The sequence below is a fragment of the Sphaeramia orbicularis genome, chromosome 2 (assembly GCF_902148855.1).
Source record: "Sphaeramia orbicularis chromosome 2, fSphaOr1.1, whole genome shotgun sequence".
Classification (NCBI taxonomy): Eukaryota; Metazoa; Chordata; class Actinopteri; order Kurtiformes; family Apogonidae; genus Sphaeramia; species Sphaeramia orbicularis.
The window spans coordinates 989,092-1,011,083 of NC_043958.1; the positions used below are offsets into that span (position 1 = coordinate 989,092).

The 21,992-nt window shown below is 37.0% G+C and overlaps 2 protein-coding genes across 2 annotated transcripts in view; one reads left to right on the forward strand and one right to left on the reverse strand.

Annotated features, from left to right (window-relative positions):
* The window catches only part of ftcd (formimidoyltransferase cyclodeaminase), a 33,760-nt gene that overhangs the window by 6,109 nt on the left and 5,659 nt on the right, over positions 1–21,992 (reverse strand). The window contains exons 2-7 of the mRNA XM_030153185.1: positions 4,407–4,564; positions 2,960–3,143; positions 2,762–2,890; positions 2,598–2,686; positions 898–1,077; positions 666–803 (exon numbers count right to left, since the gene is read on the reverse strand). Of these exons, the coding sequence (XP_030009045.1) occupies positions 666–803; positions 898–1,077; positions 2,598–2,686; positions 2,762–2,890; positions 2,960–3,143; positions 4,407–4,460 (774 nt within the window). The 5' untranslated portion in view covers positions 4,461–4,564. The remainder of the gene's footprint in view (positions 1–665; positions 804–897; positions 1,078–2,597; positions 2,687–2,761; positions 2,891–2,959; positions 3,144–4,406; positions 4,565–21,992) is intronic.
* Positions 11,881–21,992, forward strand: part of adgrg7.1 (adhesion G protein-coupled receptor G7, tandem duplicate 1) — a 42,993-nt gene continuing 32,881 nt past the window's right edge. The window contains exons 1-4 of the mRNA XM_030158937.1: positions 11,881–11,942; positions 11,998–12,113; positions 18,437–18,549; positions 20,440–20,580. Coding sequence (XP_030014797.1) covers positions 11,881–11,942; positions 11,998–12,113; positions 18,437–18,549; positions 20,440–20,580 — 432 coding nt within the window. The remainder of the gene's footprint in view (positions 11,943–11,997; positions 12,114–18,436; positions 18,550–20,439; positions 20,581–21,992) is intronic.

Sequence of the window (21,992 nt, forward strand, 5' to 3'; positions counted from 1 at the left end):
TCTGTTTTAGTTAGTTTTGTAAACACACAATGCAGTTTCAGTTATCGTTTTTTCTTTTAATTATAGTTTTTATTTATTTCAGTTAACGAAAATGTTTTTACAATTCTAGTTTTTGTTATTTCGTTAGTTTTTGTTATTGATAATAACTTTGGTCCATACACACCCTACAGCAGTGGAAAACATAAGGGTCTCATTTGTCCCACAGTAGGAATTTGGAAAACATATAAATACGGACTCCAAATTTAAATCTAAATGTCATTGTCAATAGTCCATATCAGATCAGTATTGGTAAAACTAATCCCAAAAAAAAAAAAAGTGGATGGGAAGCCAAACAATTGAGATGAGGACATCACTACTGAACGGTGCCGTTTTATCCCTGATCAGCACAGACGATGACATCAGCTGGATCCATCCCAAAATAAGATACAATACGTGTGAGGGGCGGGGTCTGTCGTACCTGGAAACACTTGTATTGTTTGTTTTTTTTTTTTACTTGTGTATTGTTTCAGACTTTCATTTCACTGTTGTGTTTTTATTTAGTTTTTACTTGTTTTCATATCAGATCAACAACAGTCATAACTACCTCAGTATCTTTGCATATTTAAGTATTGCAGGTTTGTAAATACAGAGGATGTTTTATTGTGCTGCTAACGGTGACCTCTGACCTCTGCGTCGCGGCAGATCTCCTCGTAGACGGTGTGCAGCGGCGTCTGCTCGTAGTCCAGGATGTTGGTGGACACCTGAGCCACGTTGGCCTCGTCCAGGTACCAGCCCATCCCCTGCACCTTCTTCAGCAGCCCGGGCTGACGGACGCCGACACAGAACACAGAACAGCGTGACCACCCAGAGCCTCCCACCCAAAACAAACACCGACAGACTCCACCTCCCAGCATGCACCTGGTCTTTGCCACGCCCCTGCTCCCTGATGTCCAGAGCGATGCGGTGAGCCTGCTCTTTGGTGCCGATCAGGTTCACGTTGTAGGCGATGAGGAACTTGCGGGCGCCGGTTACCGTGGCGCCCCATGACGGTACAAAGTGGGCGGGGCCAAAGTCCGGTCTCCATTTGTCCTCCTTCAACTGGAGCCGAAACAAACAGGATTTAGAAAAGGACAAATACACCAAGGTCCTAATAGTGTTGGATTTCTCATTCTAGTTCAGATTTATGTAGTTTAGACTTTTTTTCTCTAATTCAGTTTGTTTTAATTAGTTTTTAGAGCAGGTTTGATAGTTTTTATTAGTTTTTTTTTCCTAAATGCTTCGTTTTAGGTTTTTTTTTTTATATCTTTTCTCTTCTTCTCCGTCGTCATATTCAAATAAATCCCAGACAGGACTCTGCTGCTTTAGTCTGCATGTTTCCAGGTGGAGTGGGGACCAGAAGACGACTGGAAACCACAAGTGACCGACCAAAAAGTGTCGTATGGTGACAGCAGCTAAAACTGCTAGAGCGAAATCAACTGATTCTGTATCAATCTGACATTGATAAAAACAAAAACAAAGGGAATGTTATCCATAATTTTTTTTCCATTTTAGTTTTATAAGCACACAATACAGTTTCAGTTAGTTTTTTTTTTTTTTTTTAATTATAGTTTTTATTTCAGTTAACAAAAATGTTTTAACAATTCTAGTTTTCGTCGTTTTGTTTTCGTTAACGATAACCTTTCTGCACACACCTGTTACACAGTGGACGTTGGACTGGAGAGCGATTCCACTGGTCGACAAACGTTTGGAAACAGATAAAATGACCTCAGTCTTCCACAGTTTGATCAGACAGGGTTCAAACAAATTGTTTCAGACTTTTGAAGACTTTAAGACACTTTCAACAGAACGTAACGCCCATTTACTGGAAAAAATGTGTGACTCCTAGAATTTAGGAAAATTAACTGATTTACTCCAACGCTTTAATTTCCATCGTTTTGCGTCGTTTCTCATGGGGGGGGGGGGGGGGGGGGGGCAAAGTTAGCGATAACTGGTTCCTAATTTGAGTAGAAATTGTCAGGTTGTAACCAAGGTTCTGCTAGTTTTGGATTTTTCATTCTAGTTTAGTTTTATTTAGTTTAGACTTTTTTTCTGATTCAGTTTGTTTTAATTTGTTTTTGGAGCAGGTTTGATAATTTTTATTAGTTTTCTTTTTTTTTGTAAATGCTTCGTTTTAGTTTTTTCATCTCTTTTATCTTCCTCGCCACAGTCGAACAGATGACCTGGACAATAGGACTGCACAAAGAACTGGGTGAAGAACACTGGGGTTTTCAGGGTTCCTACAGGTTCAGACCTTTTTCAGACACTAAGAATTTAAAGTCCATCTGAAGACTGAAATGTTGGAGGCTGTGTTCTTTCCATTTAAAAAGCATTAGTTTGTGAGTTAGAGGACTGGGAAAGACAAACACATTTTTATATTTGTGATTAAAATGAACAGAATGTGATGGAATCCAAACACTTCCAACCTTCACTTTGGAATCATTTGGTGTTTTTTAGGAACTGAAAGTAGCTGAAGTTCCACCTTCAGTCTGGGTTCAACCACCTTCACTCCACTGTCTCATGGGAAACTATCGTGACATTTCTTTCCGTTTTGACCCTCGTTCGTCTCCGTGGTTACCGACCTTTTCCGGCAGAGCTTCGTACTCTCCGGCTCTGACGGCGGGCAGACTCCTCCTCCACTCCATTCGAGCTGCTTCTCCGTACAGATACACTGAAAACACACACCACAGTCACCTTTCTTCTTCTGCCTTAAACCTGTTCATTCTGGTCTCCCGCCGCTTCGTACCGGGCACGTGCAGCATGTCGGCCAATCTCTGAGCGAAGATGTCGGCGCAGCGGACGCAGTCGTCCATGCTGACGTTCTGGACCGGGATGAAGGGGCACACGTCCATGGCTCCGGTCCGCGGGTGTTCACCTGGACAGGAAACGCACCGGGTCACCTGACTGTCAGCTGGAGGCGGGGCCCGGGGAGGCGTTCACTGACCTGAGTGTTTGCTCATGTCGATGAGGCCGAAGGCCTGCCGCGCTGCGTTCAGGGCCCCCTCCACCACCGCCTCCGGGGAGCCCACGAAGGTGTAGACGGTCCGGTTGGTGGAGGCCCCGGGGTCCACGTCCAGGAGGCTGCAGCCGGACGTGGACGAGATGGAGGAGGCGATGGCATCGATGACCTGCAACACACAAAGACTGACCGTTAGGGATGAGTCCAACAGCACAAACTGGACACAAGTATGTGGACACAAGTATGTGGACAGATGGACTTTAAACTGGACACAAGTATGTGGACAGATGGACTTTAAACTGGACACAAGTATGTGGACACAAGTATGTGGACAGCTGGACTTTAAACTGGACAGAAGTAGAAGAAAACAAATGTGTGTTTAACATCCAAAGACGGTCCAGGACCAAAGTGGATCCACGTGGTTCAGGACTTCTTCATACATTCCAATCTTAGTAAAACTACACAATATCTGAGTAAAAGTACACTATCTCAATAAAAGTACACTATATCTGAGTAAAAGTACAGTATTTCTGAGTAGAAGTACAAAATATCTGAGTAAAAGTACACAATATCTGAGTAACAGTACACTATCACAATAAAAGTACACAATATGAGTAAAAGTACACTATCTGAGTAAAAGTATTCTATCTCAATAAAAGTACACTATATCTGAGTAAAAGTACACTATTTCTAAGTAGAAGTACGCTATATCTGAGTAAAAGTACACAATTTCTGAGTAAAAATACACAATATCTGAGTAAAAATACACTATATCTGAGTAAAAATACACAGTATGAGTAAAAGTACACTATTTCTGAGTAAAAGTACACTATTTCTGAGTAAAAGTACACTATTTCTAAGTAGAAGTACACTATATCTGAGTAAAAGTACACAATATCTGAGTAAAAATACACAATATCTGAGTAAAAATACACTATATCTGAGTAAAAATACACAGTATGAGTAAAAGTACACTATTTCTGAGTAAAAGTACACTGTATCTGTACTTTTATGAGATTACAGTTGTCATATTTCCAGAATACAGTCATAATATTAACAGAACACAAACGGCAGAAACAGATCAGAACTGATCAGAATAAAGTCGAACCCACTCTGTACTGAAATGTATTTGTCTTTCCTCTTTTTTTTAAATTGGTTTATTTTATTTGAATTATTCCTCTACTTTCCTTTCATTACCTGTACATGTACTACAGAGCAGCATGCATAACCCACTTTTCCTTGAATAAAACCTTTAAATCAGTTTGTTTTCAGAGGTGAATGTGGTGAAACCTGCACTGTTTTTCCAGTTCCAGTTCATTTCTGTGTAAATAACTGTTTTGTTTCCGTCTGTTTGTCACATGCAAAACTCTGAACACAAAGGAAAAACTGTCGTGTGTTTGGTTTCAATCGGAGGAAAATGTGGGAAAATCACCTGTTTGTCGCGGCCTTCGGAGAAGTTTGGGACGCACTCGACGAGCCGGGCCATGGCGCGATGACGGTGGGACGTTTGGACGAGGACTGAGCCGGTCAGGTTGAACTCTGACCACTAAGACGGTCACATGGTAATGATTAGACCAGGAGCAGCGCCCCCTGTAGGACACGCCCCCACCACAACACACACACACACACACACACTGATTTACACACAGACCTGGATCTGAAAGCCCAGAGAAAACAGACTGCAGCTTCAATAATGAGGTTTAACCCTTAACAGGTAACCTGGGGTCCCAGCAGACCCCACGTTTTTAATTGTTTATGTTTTCACGCAGTAAAGGAGAATTTATTTGGAAAATAAAGCACACTTTTGTTATGTTTTTTTCGTTTCATTGCTATCCTTTCATACTATAAGCAATAAAGTACCGTAGCTGTGGGGGGCACCATGGTAACCTATTAAGGTTTAATTAAACAGATCATTAACTGAACTCACACACTAACTTATTTCACTCATTTTGTCATGTTTTTTTTGTCATTTTATTTCATTTTCTTTTTTATTTTGGTTCATTTTGTTACTGAAAACTAAGGAAAAAGTCAAATCTATCATTAACTGAACATAAAAATACAATTTTGTTCATTTTATTGATTATTTAGTCTGTTTTTATTCATCTAATTGCCTGTTTTATTATTTTCTCATCACTTTTGTGGCTTATTTTGTCATGTTATTTATGACTTTTTTTAAATTTATTTTTGGAAAACCACAGAAAAGTCAAATCTATCATTAATTGAACATAAAAACAAATGGTTTTATTCCTTTTATTAATTATTTGATCTGTTTTTGTTTTTGTTCATTTTATTATTTGATCTGTTTTTGTCCATCTTGTTGCCTGATTTATTTTCTCGTCATTTTTGTTCATTTTATGGTTTATTTTGTTTATGTTATTTGTTTATTTTATTGATTTCTTATTAATTTTATTGATCACTTTGGCTGTTTTTGGTTTATTTTCTAATTTTATTTTTTTTAATTTACATTTTAGTTCAGTCTGTTGCTAATTTTCGCTAAGTCATTATTTTGAAAATTTTATTTTTCGTTTGTTTTTTTATCATTTTATTTAGTTTGATTCGTTTTGTTCTTGCTACTTATTTTTGTTCATTTTTATTTCACATTTTTAATATTTTTCCATCTGTTTATTATTTTGTACATTGTTACCTCCGCCAAGGAGGTTATGTTTTTGCCAGGGTTTGTTTGTTTGTCTGTTTGTCTGTCCGTTAGTGTGCAACATAACTCAAAAAGTTATGGACAGATTTGGATGAAATTTTCAGGGTTTGTTGGAAATGGGATAAGGAAGAAATGATTAAATTTTGGTGGTGATCGGGGGTGGGGGGGCCCACGGGGGGGGGCGCAGACCAGAAAATTTCATCAAAATCTGTCCATAACTTTGAGTTATGTTGCACACTAACGGACAGACAGACAAACAAACAAACCCTGGCAAAAACATAACCTCCTTGGCGTGGGGGGGCCCACGGGGGGGGCCACTGATCAGCCTTGGCGGAGGTCTGCGCTCTCTGAGTGCTTCTAGTTGCTCATTGTATTGATCACTTTGGCTGTTTGTCTACACGTTGTTGTCTATTTTCTTCTTATTTTTTTTTTATTCTGTTCCGTTTGTGGCTCATTTTATTCTTTTCTCAGATTCCTCGGGCTGTTTTTGTGACGGTGCTGGAGGTCGACTGAACTTTGAATAGTTTGATGAGATCAGTCGTGCTGTTTATTCGCGATAACGTATTGATCCAAACTCAGACGAAGGGGTTTTTTTTGGGGCGGGGTCAAAGGTCAGAGTTCTGTCCGAGTCTGTGGTTGAAGATAAACTCGTCTGACGGATGTTTGTAAAGATTAAACCCAAAACTATTCAACCAACACAACCTGCAGCTCCTTCACCACATCAGCCTTCTGCCATTTCTACCGTTGGAAACCTTTCAAATATTGAACTTTTACGCAGTTTTATTTATTACAGTGAACGAGAAACTCCTACAAATGCATTTTCAACCACGTCCACATGCCTTCAAACCACAGTCAGCTCCAGTTCAGGGACATTTCAACAAAAAGTAGCTACGTTTGAACTAAATTCAGGTATGTTTCAAATAAATTCAGCTACTTTTCGACAAACTTCAGGAAATATGACCAATTCAGCTGCGATTCAGCTAAAATTCAAACATATTTCAACAAATTTGAGTGAAGTTTGAACAAAATTTAGGTACATTTCAATTAAATTCATCGCATCAACTACATTCAGCTGTTTTAGCTCCAATTCAGGTACATTTCAACAACGCTGGTATGGACAAATAAAATGTAGGTCTGTTTCGACAAAATTTAGGCAATATGACTCAATTCAGCTGCGATTCAACTAAAATTCAAACATTTCAACAAAATTTAGGTATGTTTTGACTAAATTCAAGTATGTGTCAACAACATTCAGTTAAAATTCAGGAATATTTCAACAAAGTTGTGGTATTTTCAAATAAAATTCTGCTATATTTTGACTAAATTCAGCTGTTTCAACAAAATCCAGCTGCTTTTGACAAGCTTCAGCTACTTTTAGACTAAATTCAGGCAATCTGACTAATTCAGCTACAATTCAGAAAAAATTCAAACATATTTCAACAAATTTTAAGGATGTTTTGACAAAATTCAGATACTTTTCAACAAAGTTAAAGCAATATGACTCAATTCAGCTACAATTCAAATATATTTCAACAAATTTTAGGTACGTTTGAACAAAATTTAGGTATGTTCCAACTTAATTCAAGTATGCGTCGACTACATTCAGATATGCTTCAGCTAAAATTCACATGTATTTCAACTAAATTGTATGTCCAAATAAAATTCCGCTATATTTTGACTAAATTCAGCTGTTCCAACAAAATTCAGGCATATTTCAACTAAATTCAGCTATGTTTTGATGAGCTTCAGCTACTTTTAGACTAAATTCAGGCAATATGACTAATTTCAGCTATGATTTAGCTAAAATTCAAGCATATTTCTATAAATTTTAGGTATGTTGACAAAATTCAGCTGTTTCAACAAAATTCAGCTACTTTTCAACAAACTTCAGGCAGTATGACTCGATTCAGTTGCGATTCAGCTAAAATTCAAACGTATTTCAACAAATTTTAGGTACGTTTGAACAAAATTTAGGTATGTTCCGACTAAATTCAAGTATGTGCCGACTACATTCAGCTATGTTTCAGCTATGTTTCAGCTAAAATTCAGGCATATTTCAACAAAACTGTGGTATGTTCAAATAAAATTCAGCCATATTTTGACTACATTCAGCTGTTCCAACAAAATTCAGGCATATTTCAACTAAATTCAGCTACGTTTAGATGAGCTTTACCTACTTTTAGACTAAATTCAGGCAGTATGACTCAATTCAGCTATGTTTTGACTCAATTCAGCTATGTTTTGACTCAATTCAGCTATGTTTCGACAAGCTTCATCTTCTTTTCGCCTAAATATGACTAAATTCAGCTAAAATTCAAGTATTTCAACAAAATTATGGTATGTTGGAATAAAATTTGGGTATGTTTTTCACTAAATTCAGCTTCATTTCGATGAACTTGACTAAATTCAGGCACTTTGACACAATTCAACTGGCCTTCAGCTAAAATTCAGGTACATTTCGACAAAATTCAGCTATGTTTGAACACAACTGAGGTACAGTGTGTTTTGATAAATTCAGCCATTTCAACTAAATTCAGCACTGTTTAAAAAATTACATAAAAAAAGAAAATTAGCAAGAAACTGAACAAACAGCCGAAATAATCTATTTTCCTGGTTTCATAAACAAATATAAAGTCAGATGTGAAATATGACGAGGTGAGTTCAGCATCAACGCAATAAAACACCATAAAACCTTTCAGATCATAAATACAGACACGTGAACCGCCTCTGGAGTCCAGACCCATTCCACAAACAAATACTAGGTTTGGACTAAATTCAGGTATGGTTGGACTAAATTCAGGTACTTTTGGACTAAATTCAAGTATGTTTTGACTAAATTCAGGTACTTTTGGACTAAATTCAGGTATGGTTGGACTAAATTCAGGTACTTTTTGACTAAATTCAAGTATGTTTTGACTAAATTCAGGTACTTTTGGACTAAATTCAGGTATGTTTGGACTAAATTCAGGTACTTTTGGACTAAATTCAAGTATGTTTTGACTAAATTCAGGTACTTCTGGACTAAATTCAGGTATGTTTGGACTAAATTCAGGTACTTTTGGACTAAATTCTGGTTTATTTTGACTAAATTCAGGTTCTTTTTGACTAAATTCAAGTATGTTTTGACTAAATTCAGGTATATTTGGACTAAATTCAGGTACTTTTGGACTAAATTCAAGTATGTTTTGACAAAATTCAGGTACTTTTGGACTAAATTCAGGTACTTTTGGACTAAATTCAGGTACTTTTGGACTAAATTCAAGTATGTTTGGACTAAATTCAGGTATATTTGGACTAAATTCAACTATGTTTCAACTAAATTGAGCTAAATTTCAGCATTCGCTTCAACATTTGGAGTTCCAAATGTCCAAAAATAAAAGCCGGGGCAGCAGAAATAAATGACAGTTTTAATCAGATTAAATTAGTCAGTGTTAATTTTCTACAGTTCAATTGATAAGTGTTGATTTAGGCGTTATCTGGGTGTTATTTTTACACTCCCTAAGTGTTAAATCAGCTTTTTCTTCTGCTTTTTTTCTTTGCATCGTCCTTTTTCGGTCCATTTAACTCTTTATTTTGTGTCTTTCATGTTTTTATTCTTCTTTGACTTAATGCCACATTTTCTTGCTCTGTTCGGTTTAATCACGACTCACTCTGCTTCTAAAAATCCGGTTTTTGTCATTTCTGTTCAGATTTTTCTAGCTTTAGTTTGTTTCCTTATTGTGTTTCTATTTTTATTCAATTTTCTCCTGTTTTTTTTTTTTTTTTTTGCTCATATTTCATCTTTTGCTCATACATCTTCATTTAGTCTTATTTTAGTCGATTATGGCGCTTTATTTCCACTTTTTTGCAAATGAATTATGGTTTTTTTTCATGTTTCATTTGTTTTTGGTTCTTTTTTTTTTTTTTAACTTTGACAAAATTCCACGTCTGCAATCCAGTTTATTTTGTTGTTCCTCATTATTTCATGCATTAAACTCTTTATTCTTCATATGTCATTCATTCCGTTTACTTTTTCCTGATTTTTTTTAGCTTTTTGGATTTCTCTTTTTCTTTTACTGACATTACATCCCATTTTCTCCCGTTCTACTTCCATTTTATTGGAATATTTTAGCCTAAATTTTTAGTTCAATTCTATTTAAAATGGATTTGTTCTACTTTTTTCCTTAAATCCAGTTTTTGTCCATTTTCTGCAGTTTTTCCTCATTATTTAATGCATCAAACTCATTTATTCCTCATATTTCATTCCTTTTACTTTTGTCTTTATTTTTTTCTTTATTTTCCTGACATTACATCCCATTTTCTCCCATTTTGTTGGAATATTTTCACCTGAATGTTTAGTTCAGTTCTATTTAAAATTGATTTTTTTCTACTTCTTTCCTTAAATCCAGTTTATTTTGTCCATTTTTTTCATTTTTTCACTCATTATTTCATGCATTAAAGCTATACCGTATGATGTGGCGTTTTTACACTTTTCTTTTGTCATCTTAAAATGCTCCTAATAAGTTTGTGTCAAACTAAAATGGAAAAGAAATCCACCAGGTATTGAAACTCAAAAATTTTTATTTTTCATATATTTCTAATAAAAGTCTGACCAATCATTTTAGTCGGTCCGAATAAAATAATTGGCCGAACCTGACTGAGCCTCCTGTCAATCATCCATTACGGCCGTCCAGCATCCGATCCATTATCTCCGTCTCACATCCGATATGTGTCCCTCTGAATCTGTCGCTTCATTCGCGCTGCTTCTCCTGTCACTGACCACAGTCTACTGACCACTGACCACAGTCTACTGACCACTGACCACAGTCTACTGTCTAGGATGTGTTTGGATAGAACTGACATGCACATGTGGAAGGGAAAAAAACGGATTTATGAACAGAAACGACAACTGAGGGGAAAAAACGGGAGTCTGATGAATGAAGGATGGAGATAAAAGTCTGGAAGTCAGCTGTACTGGACTGAACAGGTCTGCATAAAGCTCAGCTTTTCTGACGGTGGGACTCATGCAGGTACATGTACATGGTGTCACACATGTAAGATGATGTAGGATGAGAATTATATGGAGTAGGAAACTTCAAATGTCCACGGAAAATTTGCGGAGGCCGCGCGTTCACAGTGCGCGCGCCCATCCCCTGGGCACTGCAGACCCTGACCCAGTACTGCACAGACCAGGTCTACTGATGGAACAGGTCTACTGATGGAACAGGTCTACTGATGGACCAGGTCTACTGATGGACCAGGTCTACTGATGGACCAGGTCTACTGATGGAACAGGAGCCGCGGGCCCACGGCAGGTGGATGATGCATCTGATTACTGAGGGAGGGGTCCGCGGCCACGCCAAAACGGACCGGACCTCCACCTCTGCTTCCTCCTCTGTTTTCATCGCGCATCAGATTAGAGGAGGAGAGAGGAGGAGGAGCCTCACAGCTCAGGCAGAGGGAAGGGGGCGGGGCTTTGGAGAGAGGCGGGTTGTTCATGTTCAAACTTCTACTAAGTGCTGTGAGAAATGCCACATCGGTAGGTCGAGCTTTAAACTCATTTAACCTTCATATTTCATTCATTCCTTTTACTTTTTACAGTTTTTTTTTTTTTAAACTTGATTTTTCTTTTTCTTTTACAGACATTACATCCTATTTTCTACCATTTTATTGGAATATTTTAGCCTAAATGTTTAGTTCAGTTCTATTTAAAATGGATTTCTTCTACTTTTATCCTCAAATCCAGTTTATTTTGTCCATTTTCTGCAGTTTTTCCTCAATTCATGCATTAAAACTCATTTATTCTCCATATTTCATTCATTCCTTTTACTTTTTTCTTTTACTAACATTACATCCCATTATCTCCCTTTCTATTTTTTAATTTTTCCTGTTTTTTTAATTTTAATTTGGAATTTTTCTTTACTTTTACAGACATTACATCCCATTTTCTCCCGTTTTGTTGGAATATTTTAGCCTAAATGTGTAGTTCAGTTCTATTTAAAATGGATTTCTTCTACTTTTATCCTTAAATCCAGTTTATTTGGTCCGTTTTCTGCAGTTTTTCCTCATTAACTCATGAATTAAACTCATTTATTCCGTGTTCCCGTCACCAGGGGGTAGACGGGGGCTGATTCTGGCGCCTCCAGTGGCCGTTTGAGGAACTGCAGCTTCTGGATATTGTTGCTTAGTGACTGTTGGAAATGTTTTATAAGGTCGTGGAATTTTTATATCACCTCAGCTATAGTTTTATGATGTTTAATCACATGAGCAGAGAATGGACCATAAACGGCCCAGAAGTCACAGAGGTGGAAATGCCGCCCTGAAAAACAAAGACTGGTAAAGACATAAAGGTTGGAACATGATTTATGATTAGATTGTCCTTCATTATCAGCTGCATATTTTCACACGGTCACTTCCTGGAGTGGACTGCACATGCAGCGTTGCCCCCGGTAACATCAGACCTGCTCCACGACATGGACGTGTGGATCGTGTGGCTCATCATCGGGGGTACGTTCCATTTATTCCACTAAGTCAGACGGGGACGAGGAACAGGAAGGGGACGAGTGAATGAAGGGCGGCCCACGCTGGGTCTCCTTCAACCTCAGACCCATTTAACATCTGATGATCCTCTGGGTTCAGGGGTTTCACTGGAATTCATCTGTTTTCTTATATTTAACTGATCGTGTAGATGTTCATAAACGCTCAGAGTAAATTTAAAGGTTATTGTGTCAGAACTGAGAAAACACAAGGAAAAGTCACGTTTTAAAGAAAATATGTCATTAACTGAACACAAAAACAAACATCTACAACCTTAGTTTTATTCATTTGGTTCATATTTAGTCATCACTTTGGCTATTTTGTTTATTTTGTTACTATTTTCTGCTTTTTGGGCATTATTTCATTCATTTTCTTACTCGTTCTTGTTCATTGTTCATCATTTTACTTGTTTTTGTCATTTTGTTGCTCATGTTCTCTGTTATTATTCAAAGGTTATTTTATCGAAACTGAGAAAACTGAAGGAAAAGTCACTTTTTAAGGAAAATATATCATTAACTAAATATAAAAACAAACATCTATAACCTAATTTTATCCACGCAACTTAAGTTCTTTTTTGTTCAATTTTATTAATCCCTTTTCTGTGTTAGTTATTTTATAAATTTTCTCACTTGTTTTTGTTCATTGTTCATTTCACATCTTTGTCATTTTGTTGCTCATGTTTCCTGTTATTATTCAAAGATTATTTTATCAAAACTGAGAAAACTGAAGGAAAACTCACTTTTTAAGGAAAATATATCATTAACTAAATATAAAAACAAACATCTACAACTTTATTTTATCCACACAACTTATTAATAAGTTATTTTTTGTTGTTTTATGCATTTTTATTAATCACTTTTCTGTGTTAGTTATTCTTTTATAAATTTTCTTACTTGTCTTTGTTCATTGTTTATCATTTTACTCCTTTTTGTTGCTCATGTTTTCTGTTGTTATTCAAAGGTTACTTTATCAATATTGAGAAAAACATTAAAAAAAAAAAAAAAAGTCAAGTTTTTAACAAAATATATCATTATCTGATTTTTTTTTTAAAATTTTAAATATTTAAAAAAAAATAATTTTGCTGTCAATGCTATTAATTATTTTGAAAAATTTCTTCCTTTTTGTTCATTTTATTTTGTGTTTGTTCATTTTATTCATTACTTTGGCTGGTTTTATTCATTTTGTTTCTTATAACGAATAAGAAAATGTACAAAAAACCCCCGAACAAACAATGTGGGAATAAGAAGGCATCAAAAGCACAAAAACAGCCAAATTAATCAATAAAATCAACAAAATCAATAAAAAAAAAAAGGAAAACATAATAAGCAACAAGAACACAATAAGCCACAAACTGAACAAAACTGAAGAAAAATATAACATAAACAAATTGTCCAAAAACAAATAAAATAATGAATGAAAAGGGGAAAATTTTTACTAAATAATAAATGTGGAAATAAAAAGGCAACAAAATTAACAGAAAATACTTCATTTTCAATTAAAAAATGCAGACGATTAAATAATAGTGATGAAAAATAATGAAAAGACTAAATTTGCCATAAAAACAGTGAAATGTTTAAAATCTACATAAATTAACATTATTTGATTTTTAAAAATTTTTAACGCCTCATAAATCAAATTATTACGTCTTTTAGAAAAATACCTCATTACCCCATAGTACTCCAACATGAGTAAAAAATACTGCAGTTTTAAAAATGATGATTCATTGAACCCTGTCATCTATGCCCCGCCCACAGCCCTTCCTCTGGCCACGCCCACAACCGGAGCCCAAACGCCGACATCCGACGCCAGACCAAGTATTTACGAAGTACACGGTACTACTGCAAAAAGTACTGCCTTAACCCCAGCTCCACAACGTACTACTACAACACCAAATAACTACTATACACAGTACAACTATCTGAGTGCATTTAGTACTGCAACACCAAATACTACTACTGCATTTCCTACTGCAACACCAAATACTACTACTGCACATAGTACTGCAACACCAAATACTACTACTGCATTTCCTACTGCAACACCAAATACTACTACTGCATATAGTACTGCAACACCAAATACTACTACTGCATTTCCTACTGCAACACCAAATACTACTACTGCACATAGTACTGCAACACCAAATACTACTACTGCATTTCCTACTGCAACACCAAATACTACTACTGCATATAGTACTGCAACACCAAATACTACTACTGCATTTCCTACTGCAACACCAAATACTACTACTGCATATAGTACTGCAACACCAAATACTACTACTGCATATAGTACTGCAACACCAAATACTACTACTGCATTTCCTACTGCAACACCAAATACTACTACTGCACATAGTACTGCAACACCAAATACTACTACTGCATTTCCTACTGCAACACCAAATACTACTACTGCATATAGTACTGCAACACCAAATACTACTACTGCATTTCCTACTGCAACACCAAATACTACTACTGCATTTCCTACTGCAACACCAAATACTACTACTGCATTTCCTACTGCAACACCAAATACTACTACTGCATATAGTACTGCAACACCAAATACTACTACTGCATTTCCTACTGCAACACCAAATACTACTACTGCACATAGTACTGCAACACCAAATACTACTACTGCATTTCCTACTGCAACACCAAATACTACTACTGCACATAGTACTGCAACACCAAATACTACTACTGCATTTCCTACTGCAACACCAAATACTACTACTGCATATAGTACTGCAACACCAAATACTACTACTGCATTTCCTACTGCAACACCAAATACTACTACTGCATTTCCTACTGCAACACCAAATACTACTACTGCATTTCCTACTGCAACACCAAATACTACTACTGCATTTCCTACTGCAACACCAAATACTACTACTGCATTTCCTACTGCAACACCAAATACTACTACTGCATATAGTACTGCAACACCAAATACTACTACTGCATATAGTACTGCAACACCAAATACTACTACTGCATTTACTACAACAACACCAAATACTACTACTTCATTTCCTACTGCAACACCATATATTAGTCCATTTACTACTGCAACACCAACAAATACTACTACTGCATTTCCTACAGCAACACCAAATACTACTACTGCATTTACTACTACAACACCAACAAATACTACTACTGCATTTACTACTGCAACACCAAATACTACTACTGCATTTCCTACTGCAACACCAAATACTACTACTGCATTTCCTACTGCAACACCAAATACTACTACTGCATTTACTACTACAACACCAAATACTACTACTTCATTTCCTGGTACAACACCATATATTAGTCCATTTACTACTGCAACACCAACAAATACTTCTACTGCATTTACTACTGCAACACCAAATACTACTACTGTATTTACTACTATAACACCAAATACTACTACTGCATTTACTACTCTAACACCAACAAATACTACTACTGCATTTCCTGGTACAACACCAAATACTACTACTGCATTTACCACCACAACACCAACAAATACTACTACTGCATTTACTACTACAACACCAACAAATACTACTACCGCATTTACTACTACGACGCCAACAAATACTACTACTGCATTTCCTGGTACAACACCAAATACTACTACTGCATTTACCACCACAACACCAACAAATACTACTACTGCATTTACTACTACAACACCAACAAATACTACTACCGCATTTACTACTACGACGCCAACAAATACAACTACTGCATTTCCTGGTACAACAACAAATACTACAACTGCATTTCCTGATACAACACCAAATACCACTACTGTATTTCCTACTACAACACCAAATACTACTACTCCATTTCCTACTCCCATGCTAAATACTACTACTGCATTTACTACTACAACACCAACAAATACTACTACTGCATTTCCTATTACAACACCAAATACAACTACTGCATTTCCTATTACAACACCAAATACAACTACTGCATTTCCTACTACAACATCAAATACTACTACTGCATTTACTACTACAACACCAACAAATATTACTACTGCATTTACAACAACAGCACCAACAAATACTACTACTCCATTTCCTACTCCCACGCCAAATACTACTACTGCATTTCCTACTACAACACTAAATACTACTACTGCATTTCCTACTACAACACTAAATACTACTACTGCATTTCCTACGGCGACACCAACAAATACTACTACTCCATTTCCTACTATAACACCAAATACTACGACTACTGCATTTCCTACTACAACACTAAATACTACTACTGCATTTCCTATAACACCACCAAATACTACTACTGCATTTCCTACTACAACACCAAATACTACTACTACTGCATTTCCTACTACAACCCTAAATACTACTACTCCATTTCCTACTATAACACCAAATACTACTACTGCGTTTACTACTACAACACCAAATACTACTACTGCATTTACTACAACAACACCAAATACTACTACTGCATTTACTACTATAACACCAAATACTACTACTGCGTTTACTACTACAACACCAAATATTACTACTGCATTTCCTATGACAACACCAACAAATACTACTACTGCATTTCCTACTCCCACACCAAATACTACTACTGCATTTACTACGACAAAACCACTAAATACTACTGCTCCATTTCCTGGTACAACACCAAATACTACTACTGCATTTCCTACTCCCACACCAAATACTACTACTGCATTTCCTACTCCCACACCAAATACTACTACTGCATTTCCTACTACAACACCAAATACTACTACTGCATTTACTACTACAACACCATATACTACAACTCCATTTCCTAGTACTACATCTCATAGTAGTACTTCTACTACATCTTCTACTGCCCCACCCACCACGCCTCTGGTTTGCCTGAACGGTGGAGAGGTTCTGGACGGAGTCTGCATTTGTTCTGATGACTGGACCGGACCGACATGTTCTGAAGGTAAACAGGATTTGGCAACATCGTACAAAATACACATAGTACTATAAAGAATACTACACACAGTTTATATGTGACTACAAACGGGCAGAAATAAGGGTATTTGCGAACACTTTCAACAGTTTTGATCATTGTACTTGAGTAATTGTACAACATTACGGTCTTTTTTGAAGTACCACAGATATAATTTATTCAAATACTACTATAAGTACCATAAAAAAGTACAGTTTAGCTAAAAATACTTCCTCAAAACTACAGTTTCAACTTGTACCTCTAAGTAAAAATGGACATCGCCAAAATCAGATACGTGACATTAAATACATCACCTCAAAATAAAATCGCAAATTACTCAACAAATATTCCAATAAAGTTAGTATGAGCAGTTGGCAGACAGTTTTTGTTGTGTTGCGTTACAATTTATTCCCATTTAAGTATTTAATGTTCAATGCATGCATTAAACGACCCACATTTCCTTGCAATTCCTCTTTGTTTAGTCGGTGAGTTACGTGGCTTCTGGTGGGAATGTTAAAATTTGAAAACATTTAGAGGAACTCCTGAAAAAGCTCAGAAGTACGTTCTGTGTTCTAAACCAAACCACTTTTAACTCTGCACTTTTGGGCAATTTACTATAAATATACGTCCACATATGAGATCATATATTTACAGCTTTTTTTTGCAGTGAAATATCCTGTTGAAATCCACACCAAAACACATTTAACTCTTTTTAAAATATTGCTCTTTAGTTGTTTTTTTTGTAAATTAATGAGATCCACTGATTTTTTCCTGTAATCCTGTTCCCTATTTCTTCTCAAAAAAAAAAAAAGGTCAAATTTTTTAAAATTCATCTTGCATCTCATCACCTTCTTAAAATAATGGCCTGAATCAGAACTTTCAGGTTTTTCTAAAAATAACATTTACACAAATATTTGCCTCATGTTTTTTTTGAGCATGTTTTTTAAACTTCTGCCATAAATAATAAAATAATACATCAGTTTTATATAGCGCTGTTCTAAGTACTCAAAGATGCTTTACAATAAACAGCCAAGGGACAAACATACATCATTTTATTGTTTAAGAAGGCCTGTTCCTCTGTTAATTTAACCCTGAAAATATTCTTTTCATAGCAAATTTCTGCCAAGCAGTTGAATTAAATGGACTGAGGTTCCCCCAAGCCCCCGTGGGCTGGTTTTCCTATTCTGAAGAAACGTGTCCTGAAGGATCGAGCGGCGGTGAGTTTGTCTGCAGACACACATTCATTTACGTCTGGGTTTTTGAATCCTCATCTCACGTGGTTTCATCCAGCTGGAAAACCCAAGGCTTCGACCCGATGCTCCAGAAACAGCGGACCGCCGAGCTTTGACCTACAGCCACAAATGTTCCAGTGTGACCAGACGCTCAGCGACATCCAACAGAACGTGAGAACACAAACACTATGGACCCAGTACCTCCAGTACATGGTCCAAAGAACTGGGACGTCTACCTTCAGACACATGACCTCTAAGGCCGTCCCACTCCTAATCCGTAGGGTTTCATGTGGAGATGTTCCACCTTTAATGGCTTTAACGTTAATGTGAATGTTTTCCACCAGGTTTAATCAATCAAATCAAATTTTATTTATATAGCGCCAAATCATAACAAAAGTTATCTCATGACACTTGGGGGTGGGGCTATGTGTTGAAGAACGCTGATTGGTGGAACACTCCATCAGTCTTCCACACTTCCTTTTACTCTCCTGTTTAATCCAGTGGCGTCTGTGAACTGGTTTATTCCATTTCTACAAGATTCACTTGGTTTGTGTTCAGATCATTTATTTAATGGAGCAAAAGAAAAGAAGCTACGAGAAGTGGAGGACGCCAACATCCATTAGACACATACAGAGCTGGTCCAAACCAGACTCTTAAGACAATTGAACCAACAGAACCCCCCAGGAGTAAACAGCTGGAGACAGTGGAAGAAGTTCCTTTTAACAGGGAGAAACCTGGAGCAGACCCCGCCTCCTGGAGGATGGACACCTGCCTTGACCAGCTGAGGTTAAAGAGAGAGGGTAAAGGAAGAGAAAAAGAGAGAGCAAGAGAGATGGGGGGGGGGGGGGTTCACCATTCCACTAGAAGTGCATTAGTGAGTTCAGGTACAGATGTTGGATGAAGGTCTGGATCCTAGAGTCCACTCTGATTCATTCAAACATGTTCTATCAGGTGGAGGTCAGGACTCGGTTCAGGTCGGTCCAGTTCTTCCACAACAAACTCACCCATCCATGTCTTTATGGATGTTGTCATGGGAGGGGCCATCTCCAAACTGGACCATGAAATTGTCCAAAATGTCTTTTCTGCAGCAGCATTAAAAGTTCCTTTGACTGGAACTAAAGGGTCAAGCCCAACCAGTGAAAAATGACCCCACACCAGAACCCCCCTCCTTTACACTGGACCCAACACAGTCAGTTTGGTACCGTTGTCCTGGAACCACCAAACCCAGACTGGTCCATGGGATTGGTCCGTCCAGAGGACAGTGTCCACTGCTGTCCAGTCCAGTGGCGGCTGGATCCCACTCTGAATTAACCTCAGCGATGGAAGGTTTGGATGCAGCTGCTCGGCCGTTAAAACCCATTCCATGATGCCCTCCATGGCCCCTTTCCCACCAGATTCCCAGAAACTTTTATTTCCATGTATTTATTTCCATGGTAAATGAATCCATTTTAATTTGTGTGGTTTGTTTCCACCTCAAAGTTCTGCTAAATGTATTCAGATCAGTCTGTCATTTCCAATCATTGACTGACTTTATTTTGATGGTATTCTTTAAATCGTTGTTCAAATACGAGGTCTAGGCTTATGATCCAGAGTGGATTTAGACGAACCCACAGGTAACAATGACGTGGAAGGAGATAACTATTGGACTACTGGACGTTGTCGTCCTCCACTTCTCGTAGCTTCTTTTCTTTTGCTCCATTAAACAAATGATCGAAACACAAACCAAGTGAATCTTACAGAAATGGAATAAACCAGTTCAGACGCCACTGGATTAAACATGGAGGGTAAAAGGAAGTGTGGAAGACTGACAAGAGTGTTCCACCAATCAGTGTTCTTCAACACCCAGCCCCACCCCCAAGAATTCCAGAAAATTGAAAAGTCCCACCCCCTTTGAGGAACTTCAATTAGGGAAGTTTGGGGTCGAGGAAAAGGTTTTTAACTGGGTAATATCAGTGGAAACAGTTTGGAAAGGTGTCCCAACACTTTGGACAATGTAGCGTAAATCAGACATAAAAATGAGGTTTAAAGGAACAAGTCCATGAACCATCTGCTCTCCATCAGCTCACCAGTCCAGCTGATTTAGAGACACTGGCATCCAGTACTCAGATTCTGACATCCAGACCTGAAGAGCTGACGGCTGAAAACATCACGACTGCGGCTCAGATCGCCAACACACTGCTGAGCTCTCCAAACGCAACAGAGGTAAAGACCAAAGGCTGAGACCCGACCAATCAGAGCGCTCAGACACGGAGATCCACCAATCACCTCCAAGTCATTCCCCAGTGGTAGCGAAACAACGGGTACCAACACAAACCATCTGACAGCGTTCCGCAGATGCTACAGAAGCTACTAGAGTTTCCGCACATCTGACAAAAGAAAAACACTCCAAACAGACCCCCTTCAGGTTTAGTTTCATATTGGACTAAGACCGGTTCTTCTCAGGAGCCTCAGTGGTTCCACCGAATACAAAGTGTACCATGGCTGAAAAATGTAATCAAATACTTAAAAACTATCTTAACTTTTCATTATCATGTTTAGAATACAGATCTGTGAAGTTCTACCAAAGATGACGACGTATAGGATGGTAGAGATAAGATGAAGAGTCTGGGAATTTATACGACCACTAGAGGGAGTAGTGAGTCACTTAAGGCCAAGTTGGAGATGAGAACCAGAAGAAACAACTGTCAGAGTATACGAAAAGTGATGAAAACAGAGTCACTGTTTCCTCCACTGGACGCAGCTGTAAAATGTGAAGAACAGTTGGAAGATGAAAATGTTGGAGTTTCTTCTACATGGGTGAGATTGATTCTGAGGCTTATGGAGGTATAAAATTATTATGGGATGTTATTATAAGGATATTTCTTAAACAATATTAACTCCGCGGTGACACTAAAAATAAAATAGTGAAAATTTGTTAATAAAAATTAATAAAACAATAACAATGGTTAATGGTTCAAGGATAAAGTGGACTTATAGTAAATGATCATGTTTGATGTCATTTGACTTTTTAGACTTCTATTAATCAAGTCTTTTTCTCTGACGACACAAAAACTCAAGTAGTAATGAACAATAAATTAATCACTGTATGAAATAACATACAACTAATGTTAAAAAACTAAATATAAAGATAAAATAAAAATAAAAATTAACAAATGTATAATTAGTCTTTTGTGACAGAAGTAAACCAGAGGTGAAAAATTATTTCATTAACAAATAAACGATAAAAATCACTAATATTTCAAATATGTGTTTTGTTTTCAATGTGCAACATCAATGATTCATTGTTTCAATTATAATATCTTTACACAACATTGTTTTAAGAAACAGTACTTTGGTAAATCCTATTTTATGTCATTAATTAGACACTTTTTCAGATTTAATAGATTAAAAACACTTCACTTTAGACTAAACACTGAGAAAAACTCAAGTCATGATGCAAAATTCATCTAAACACAAATGGATCAATGTCTGAACTAAAACTTAAAACTAACCCCCCCCCCCCAAAAAAAAAAAACAACAACCCTGAAATGAAAGGCAGAATGAAAAGAAAATATATTTTTTGATTCCAAACAGATCTTTAGTTTAGCTGTTGACAACACAAGGTGTAGAGAGAA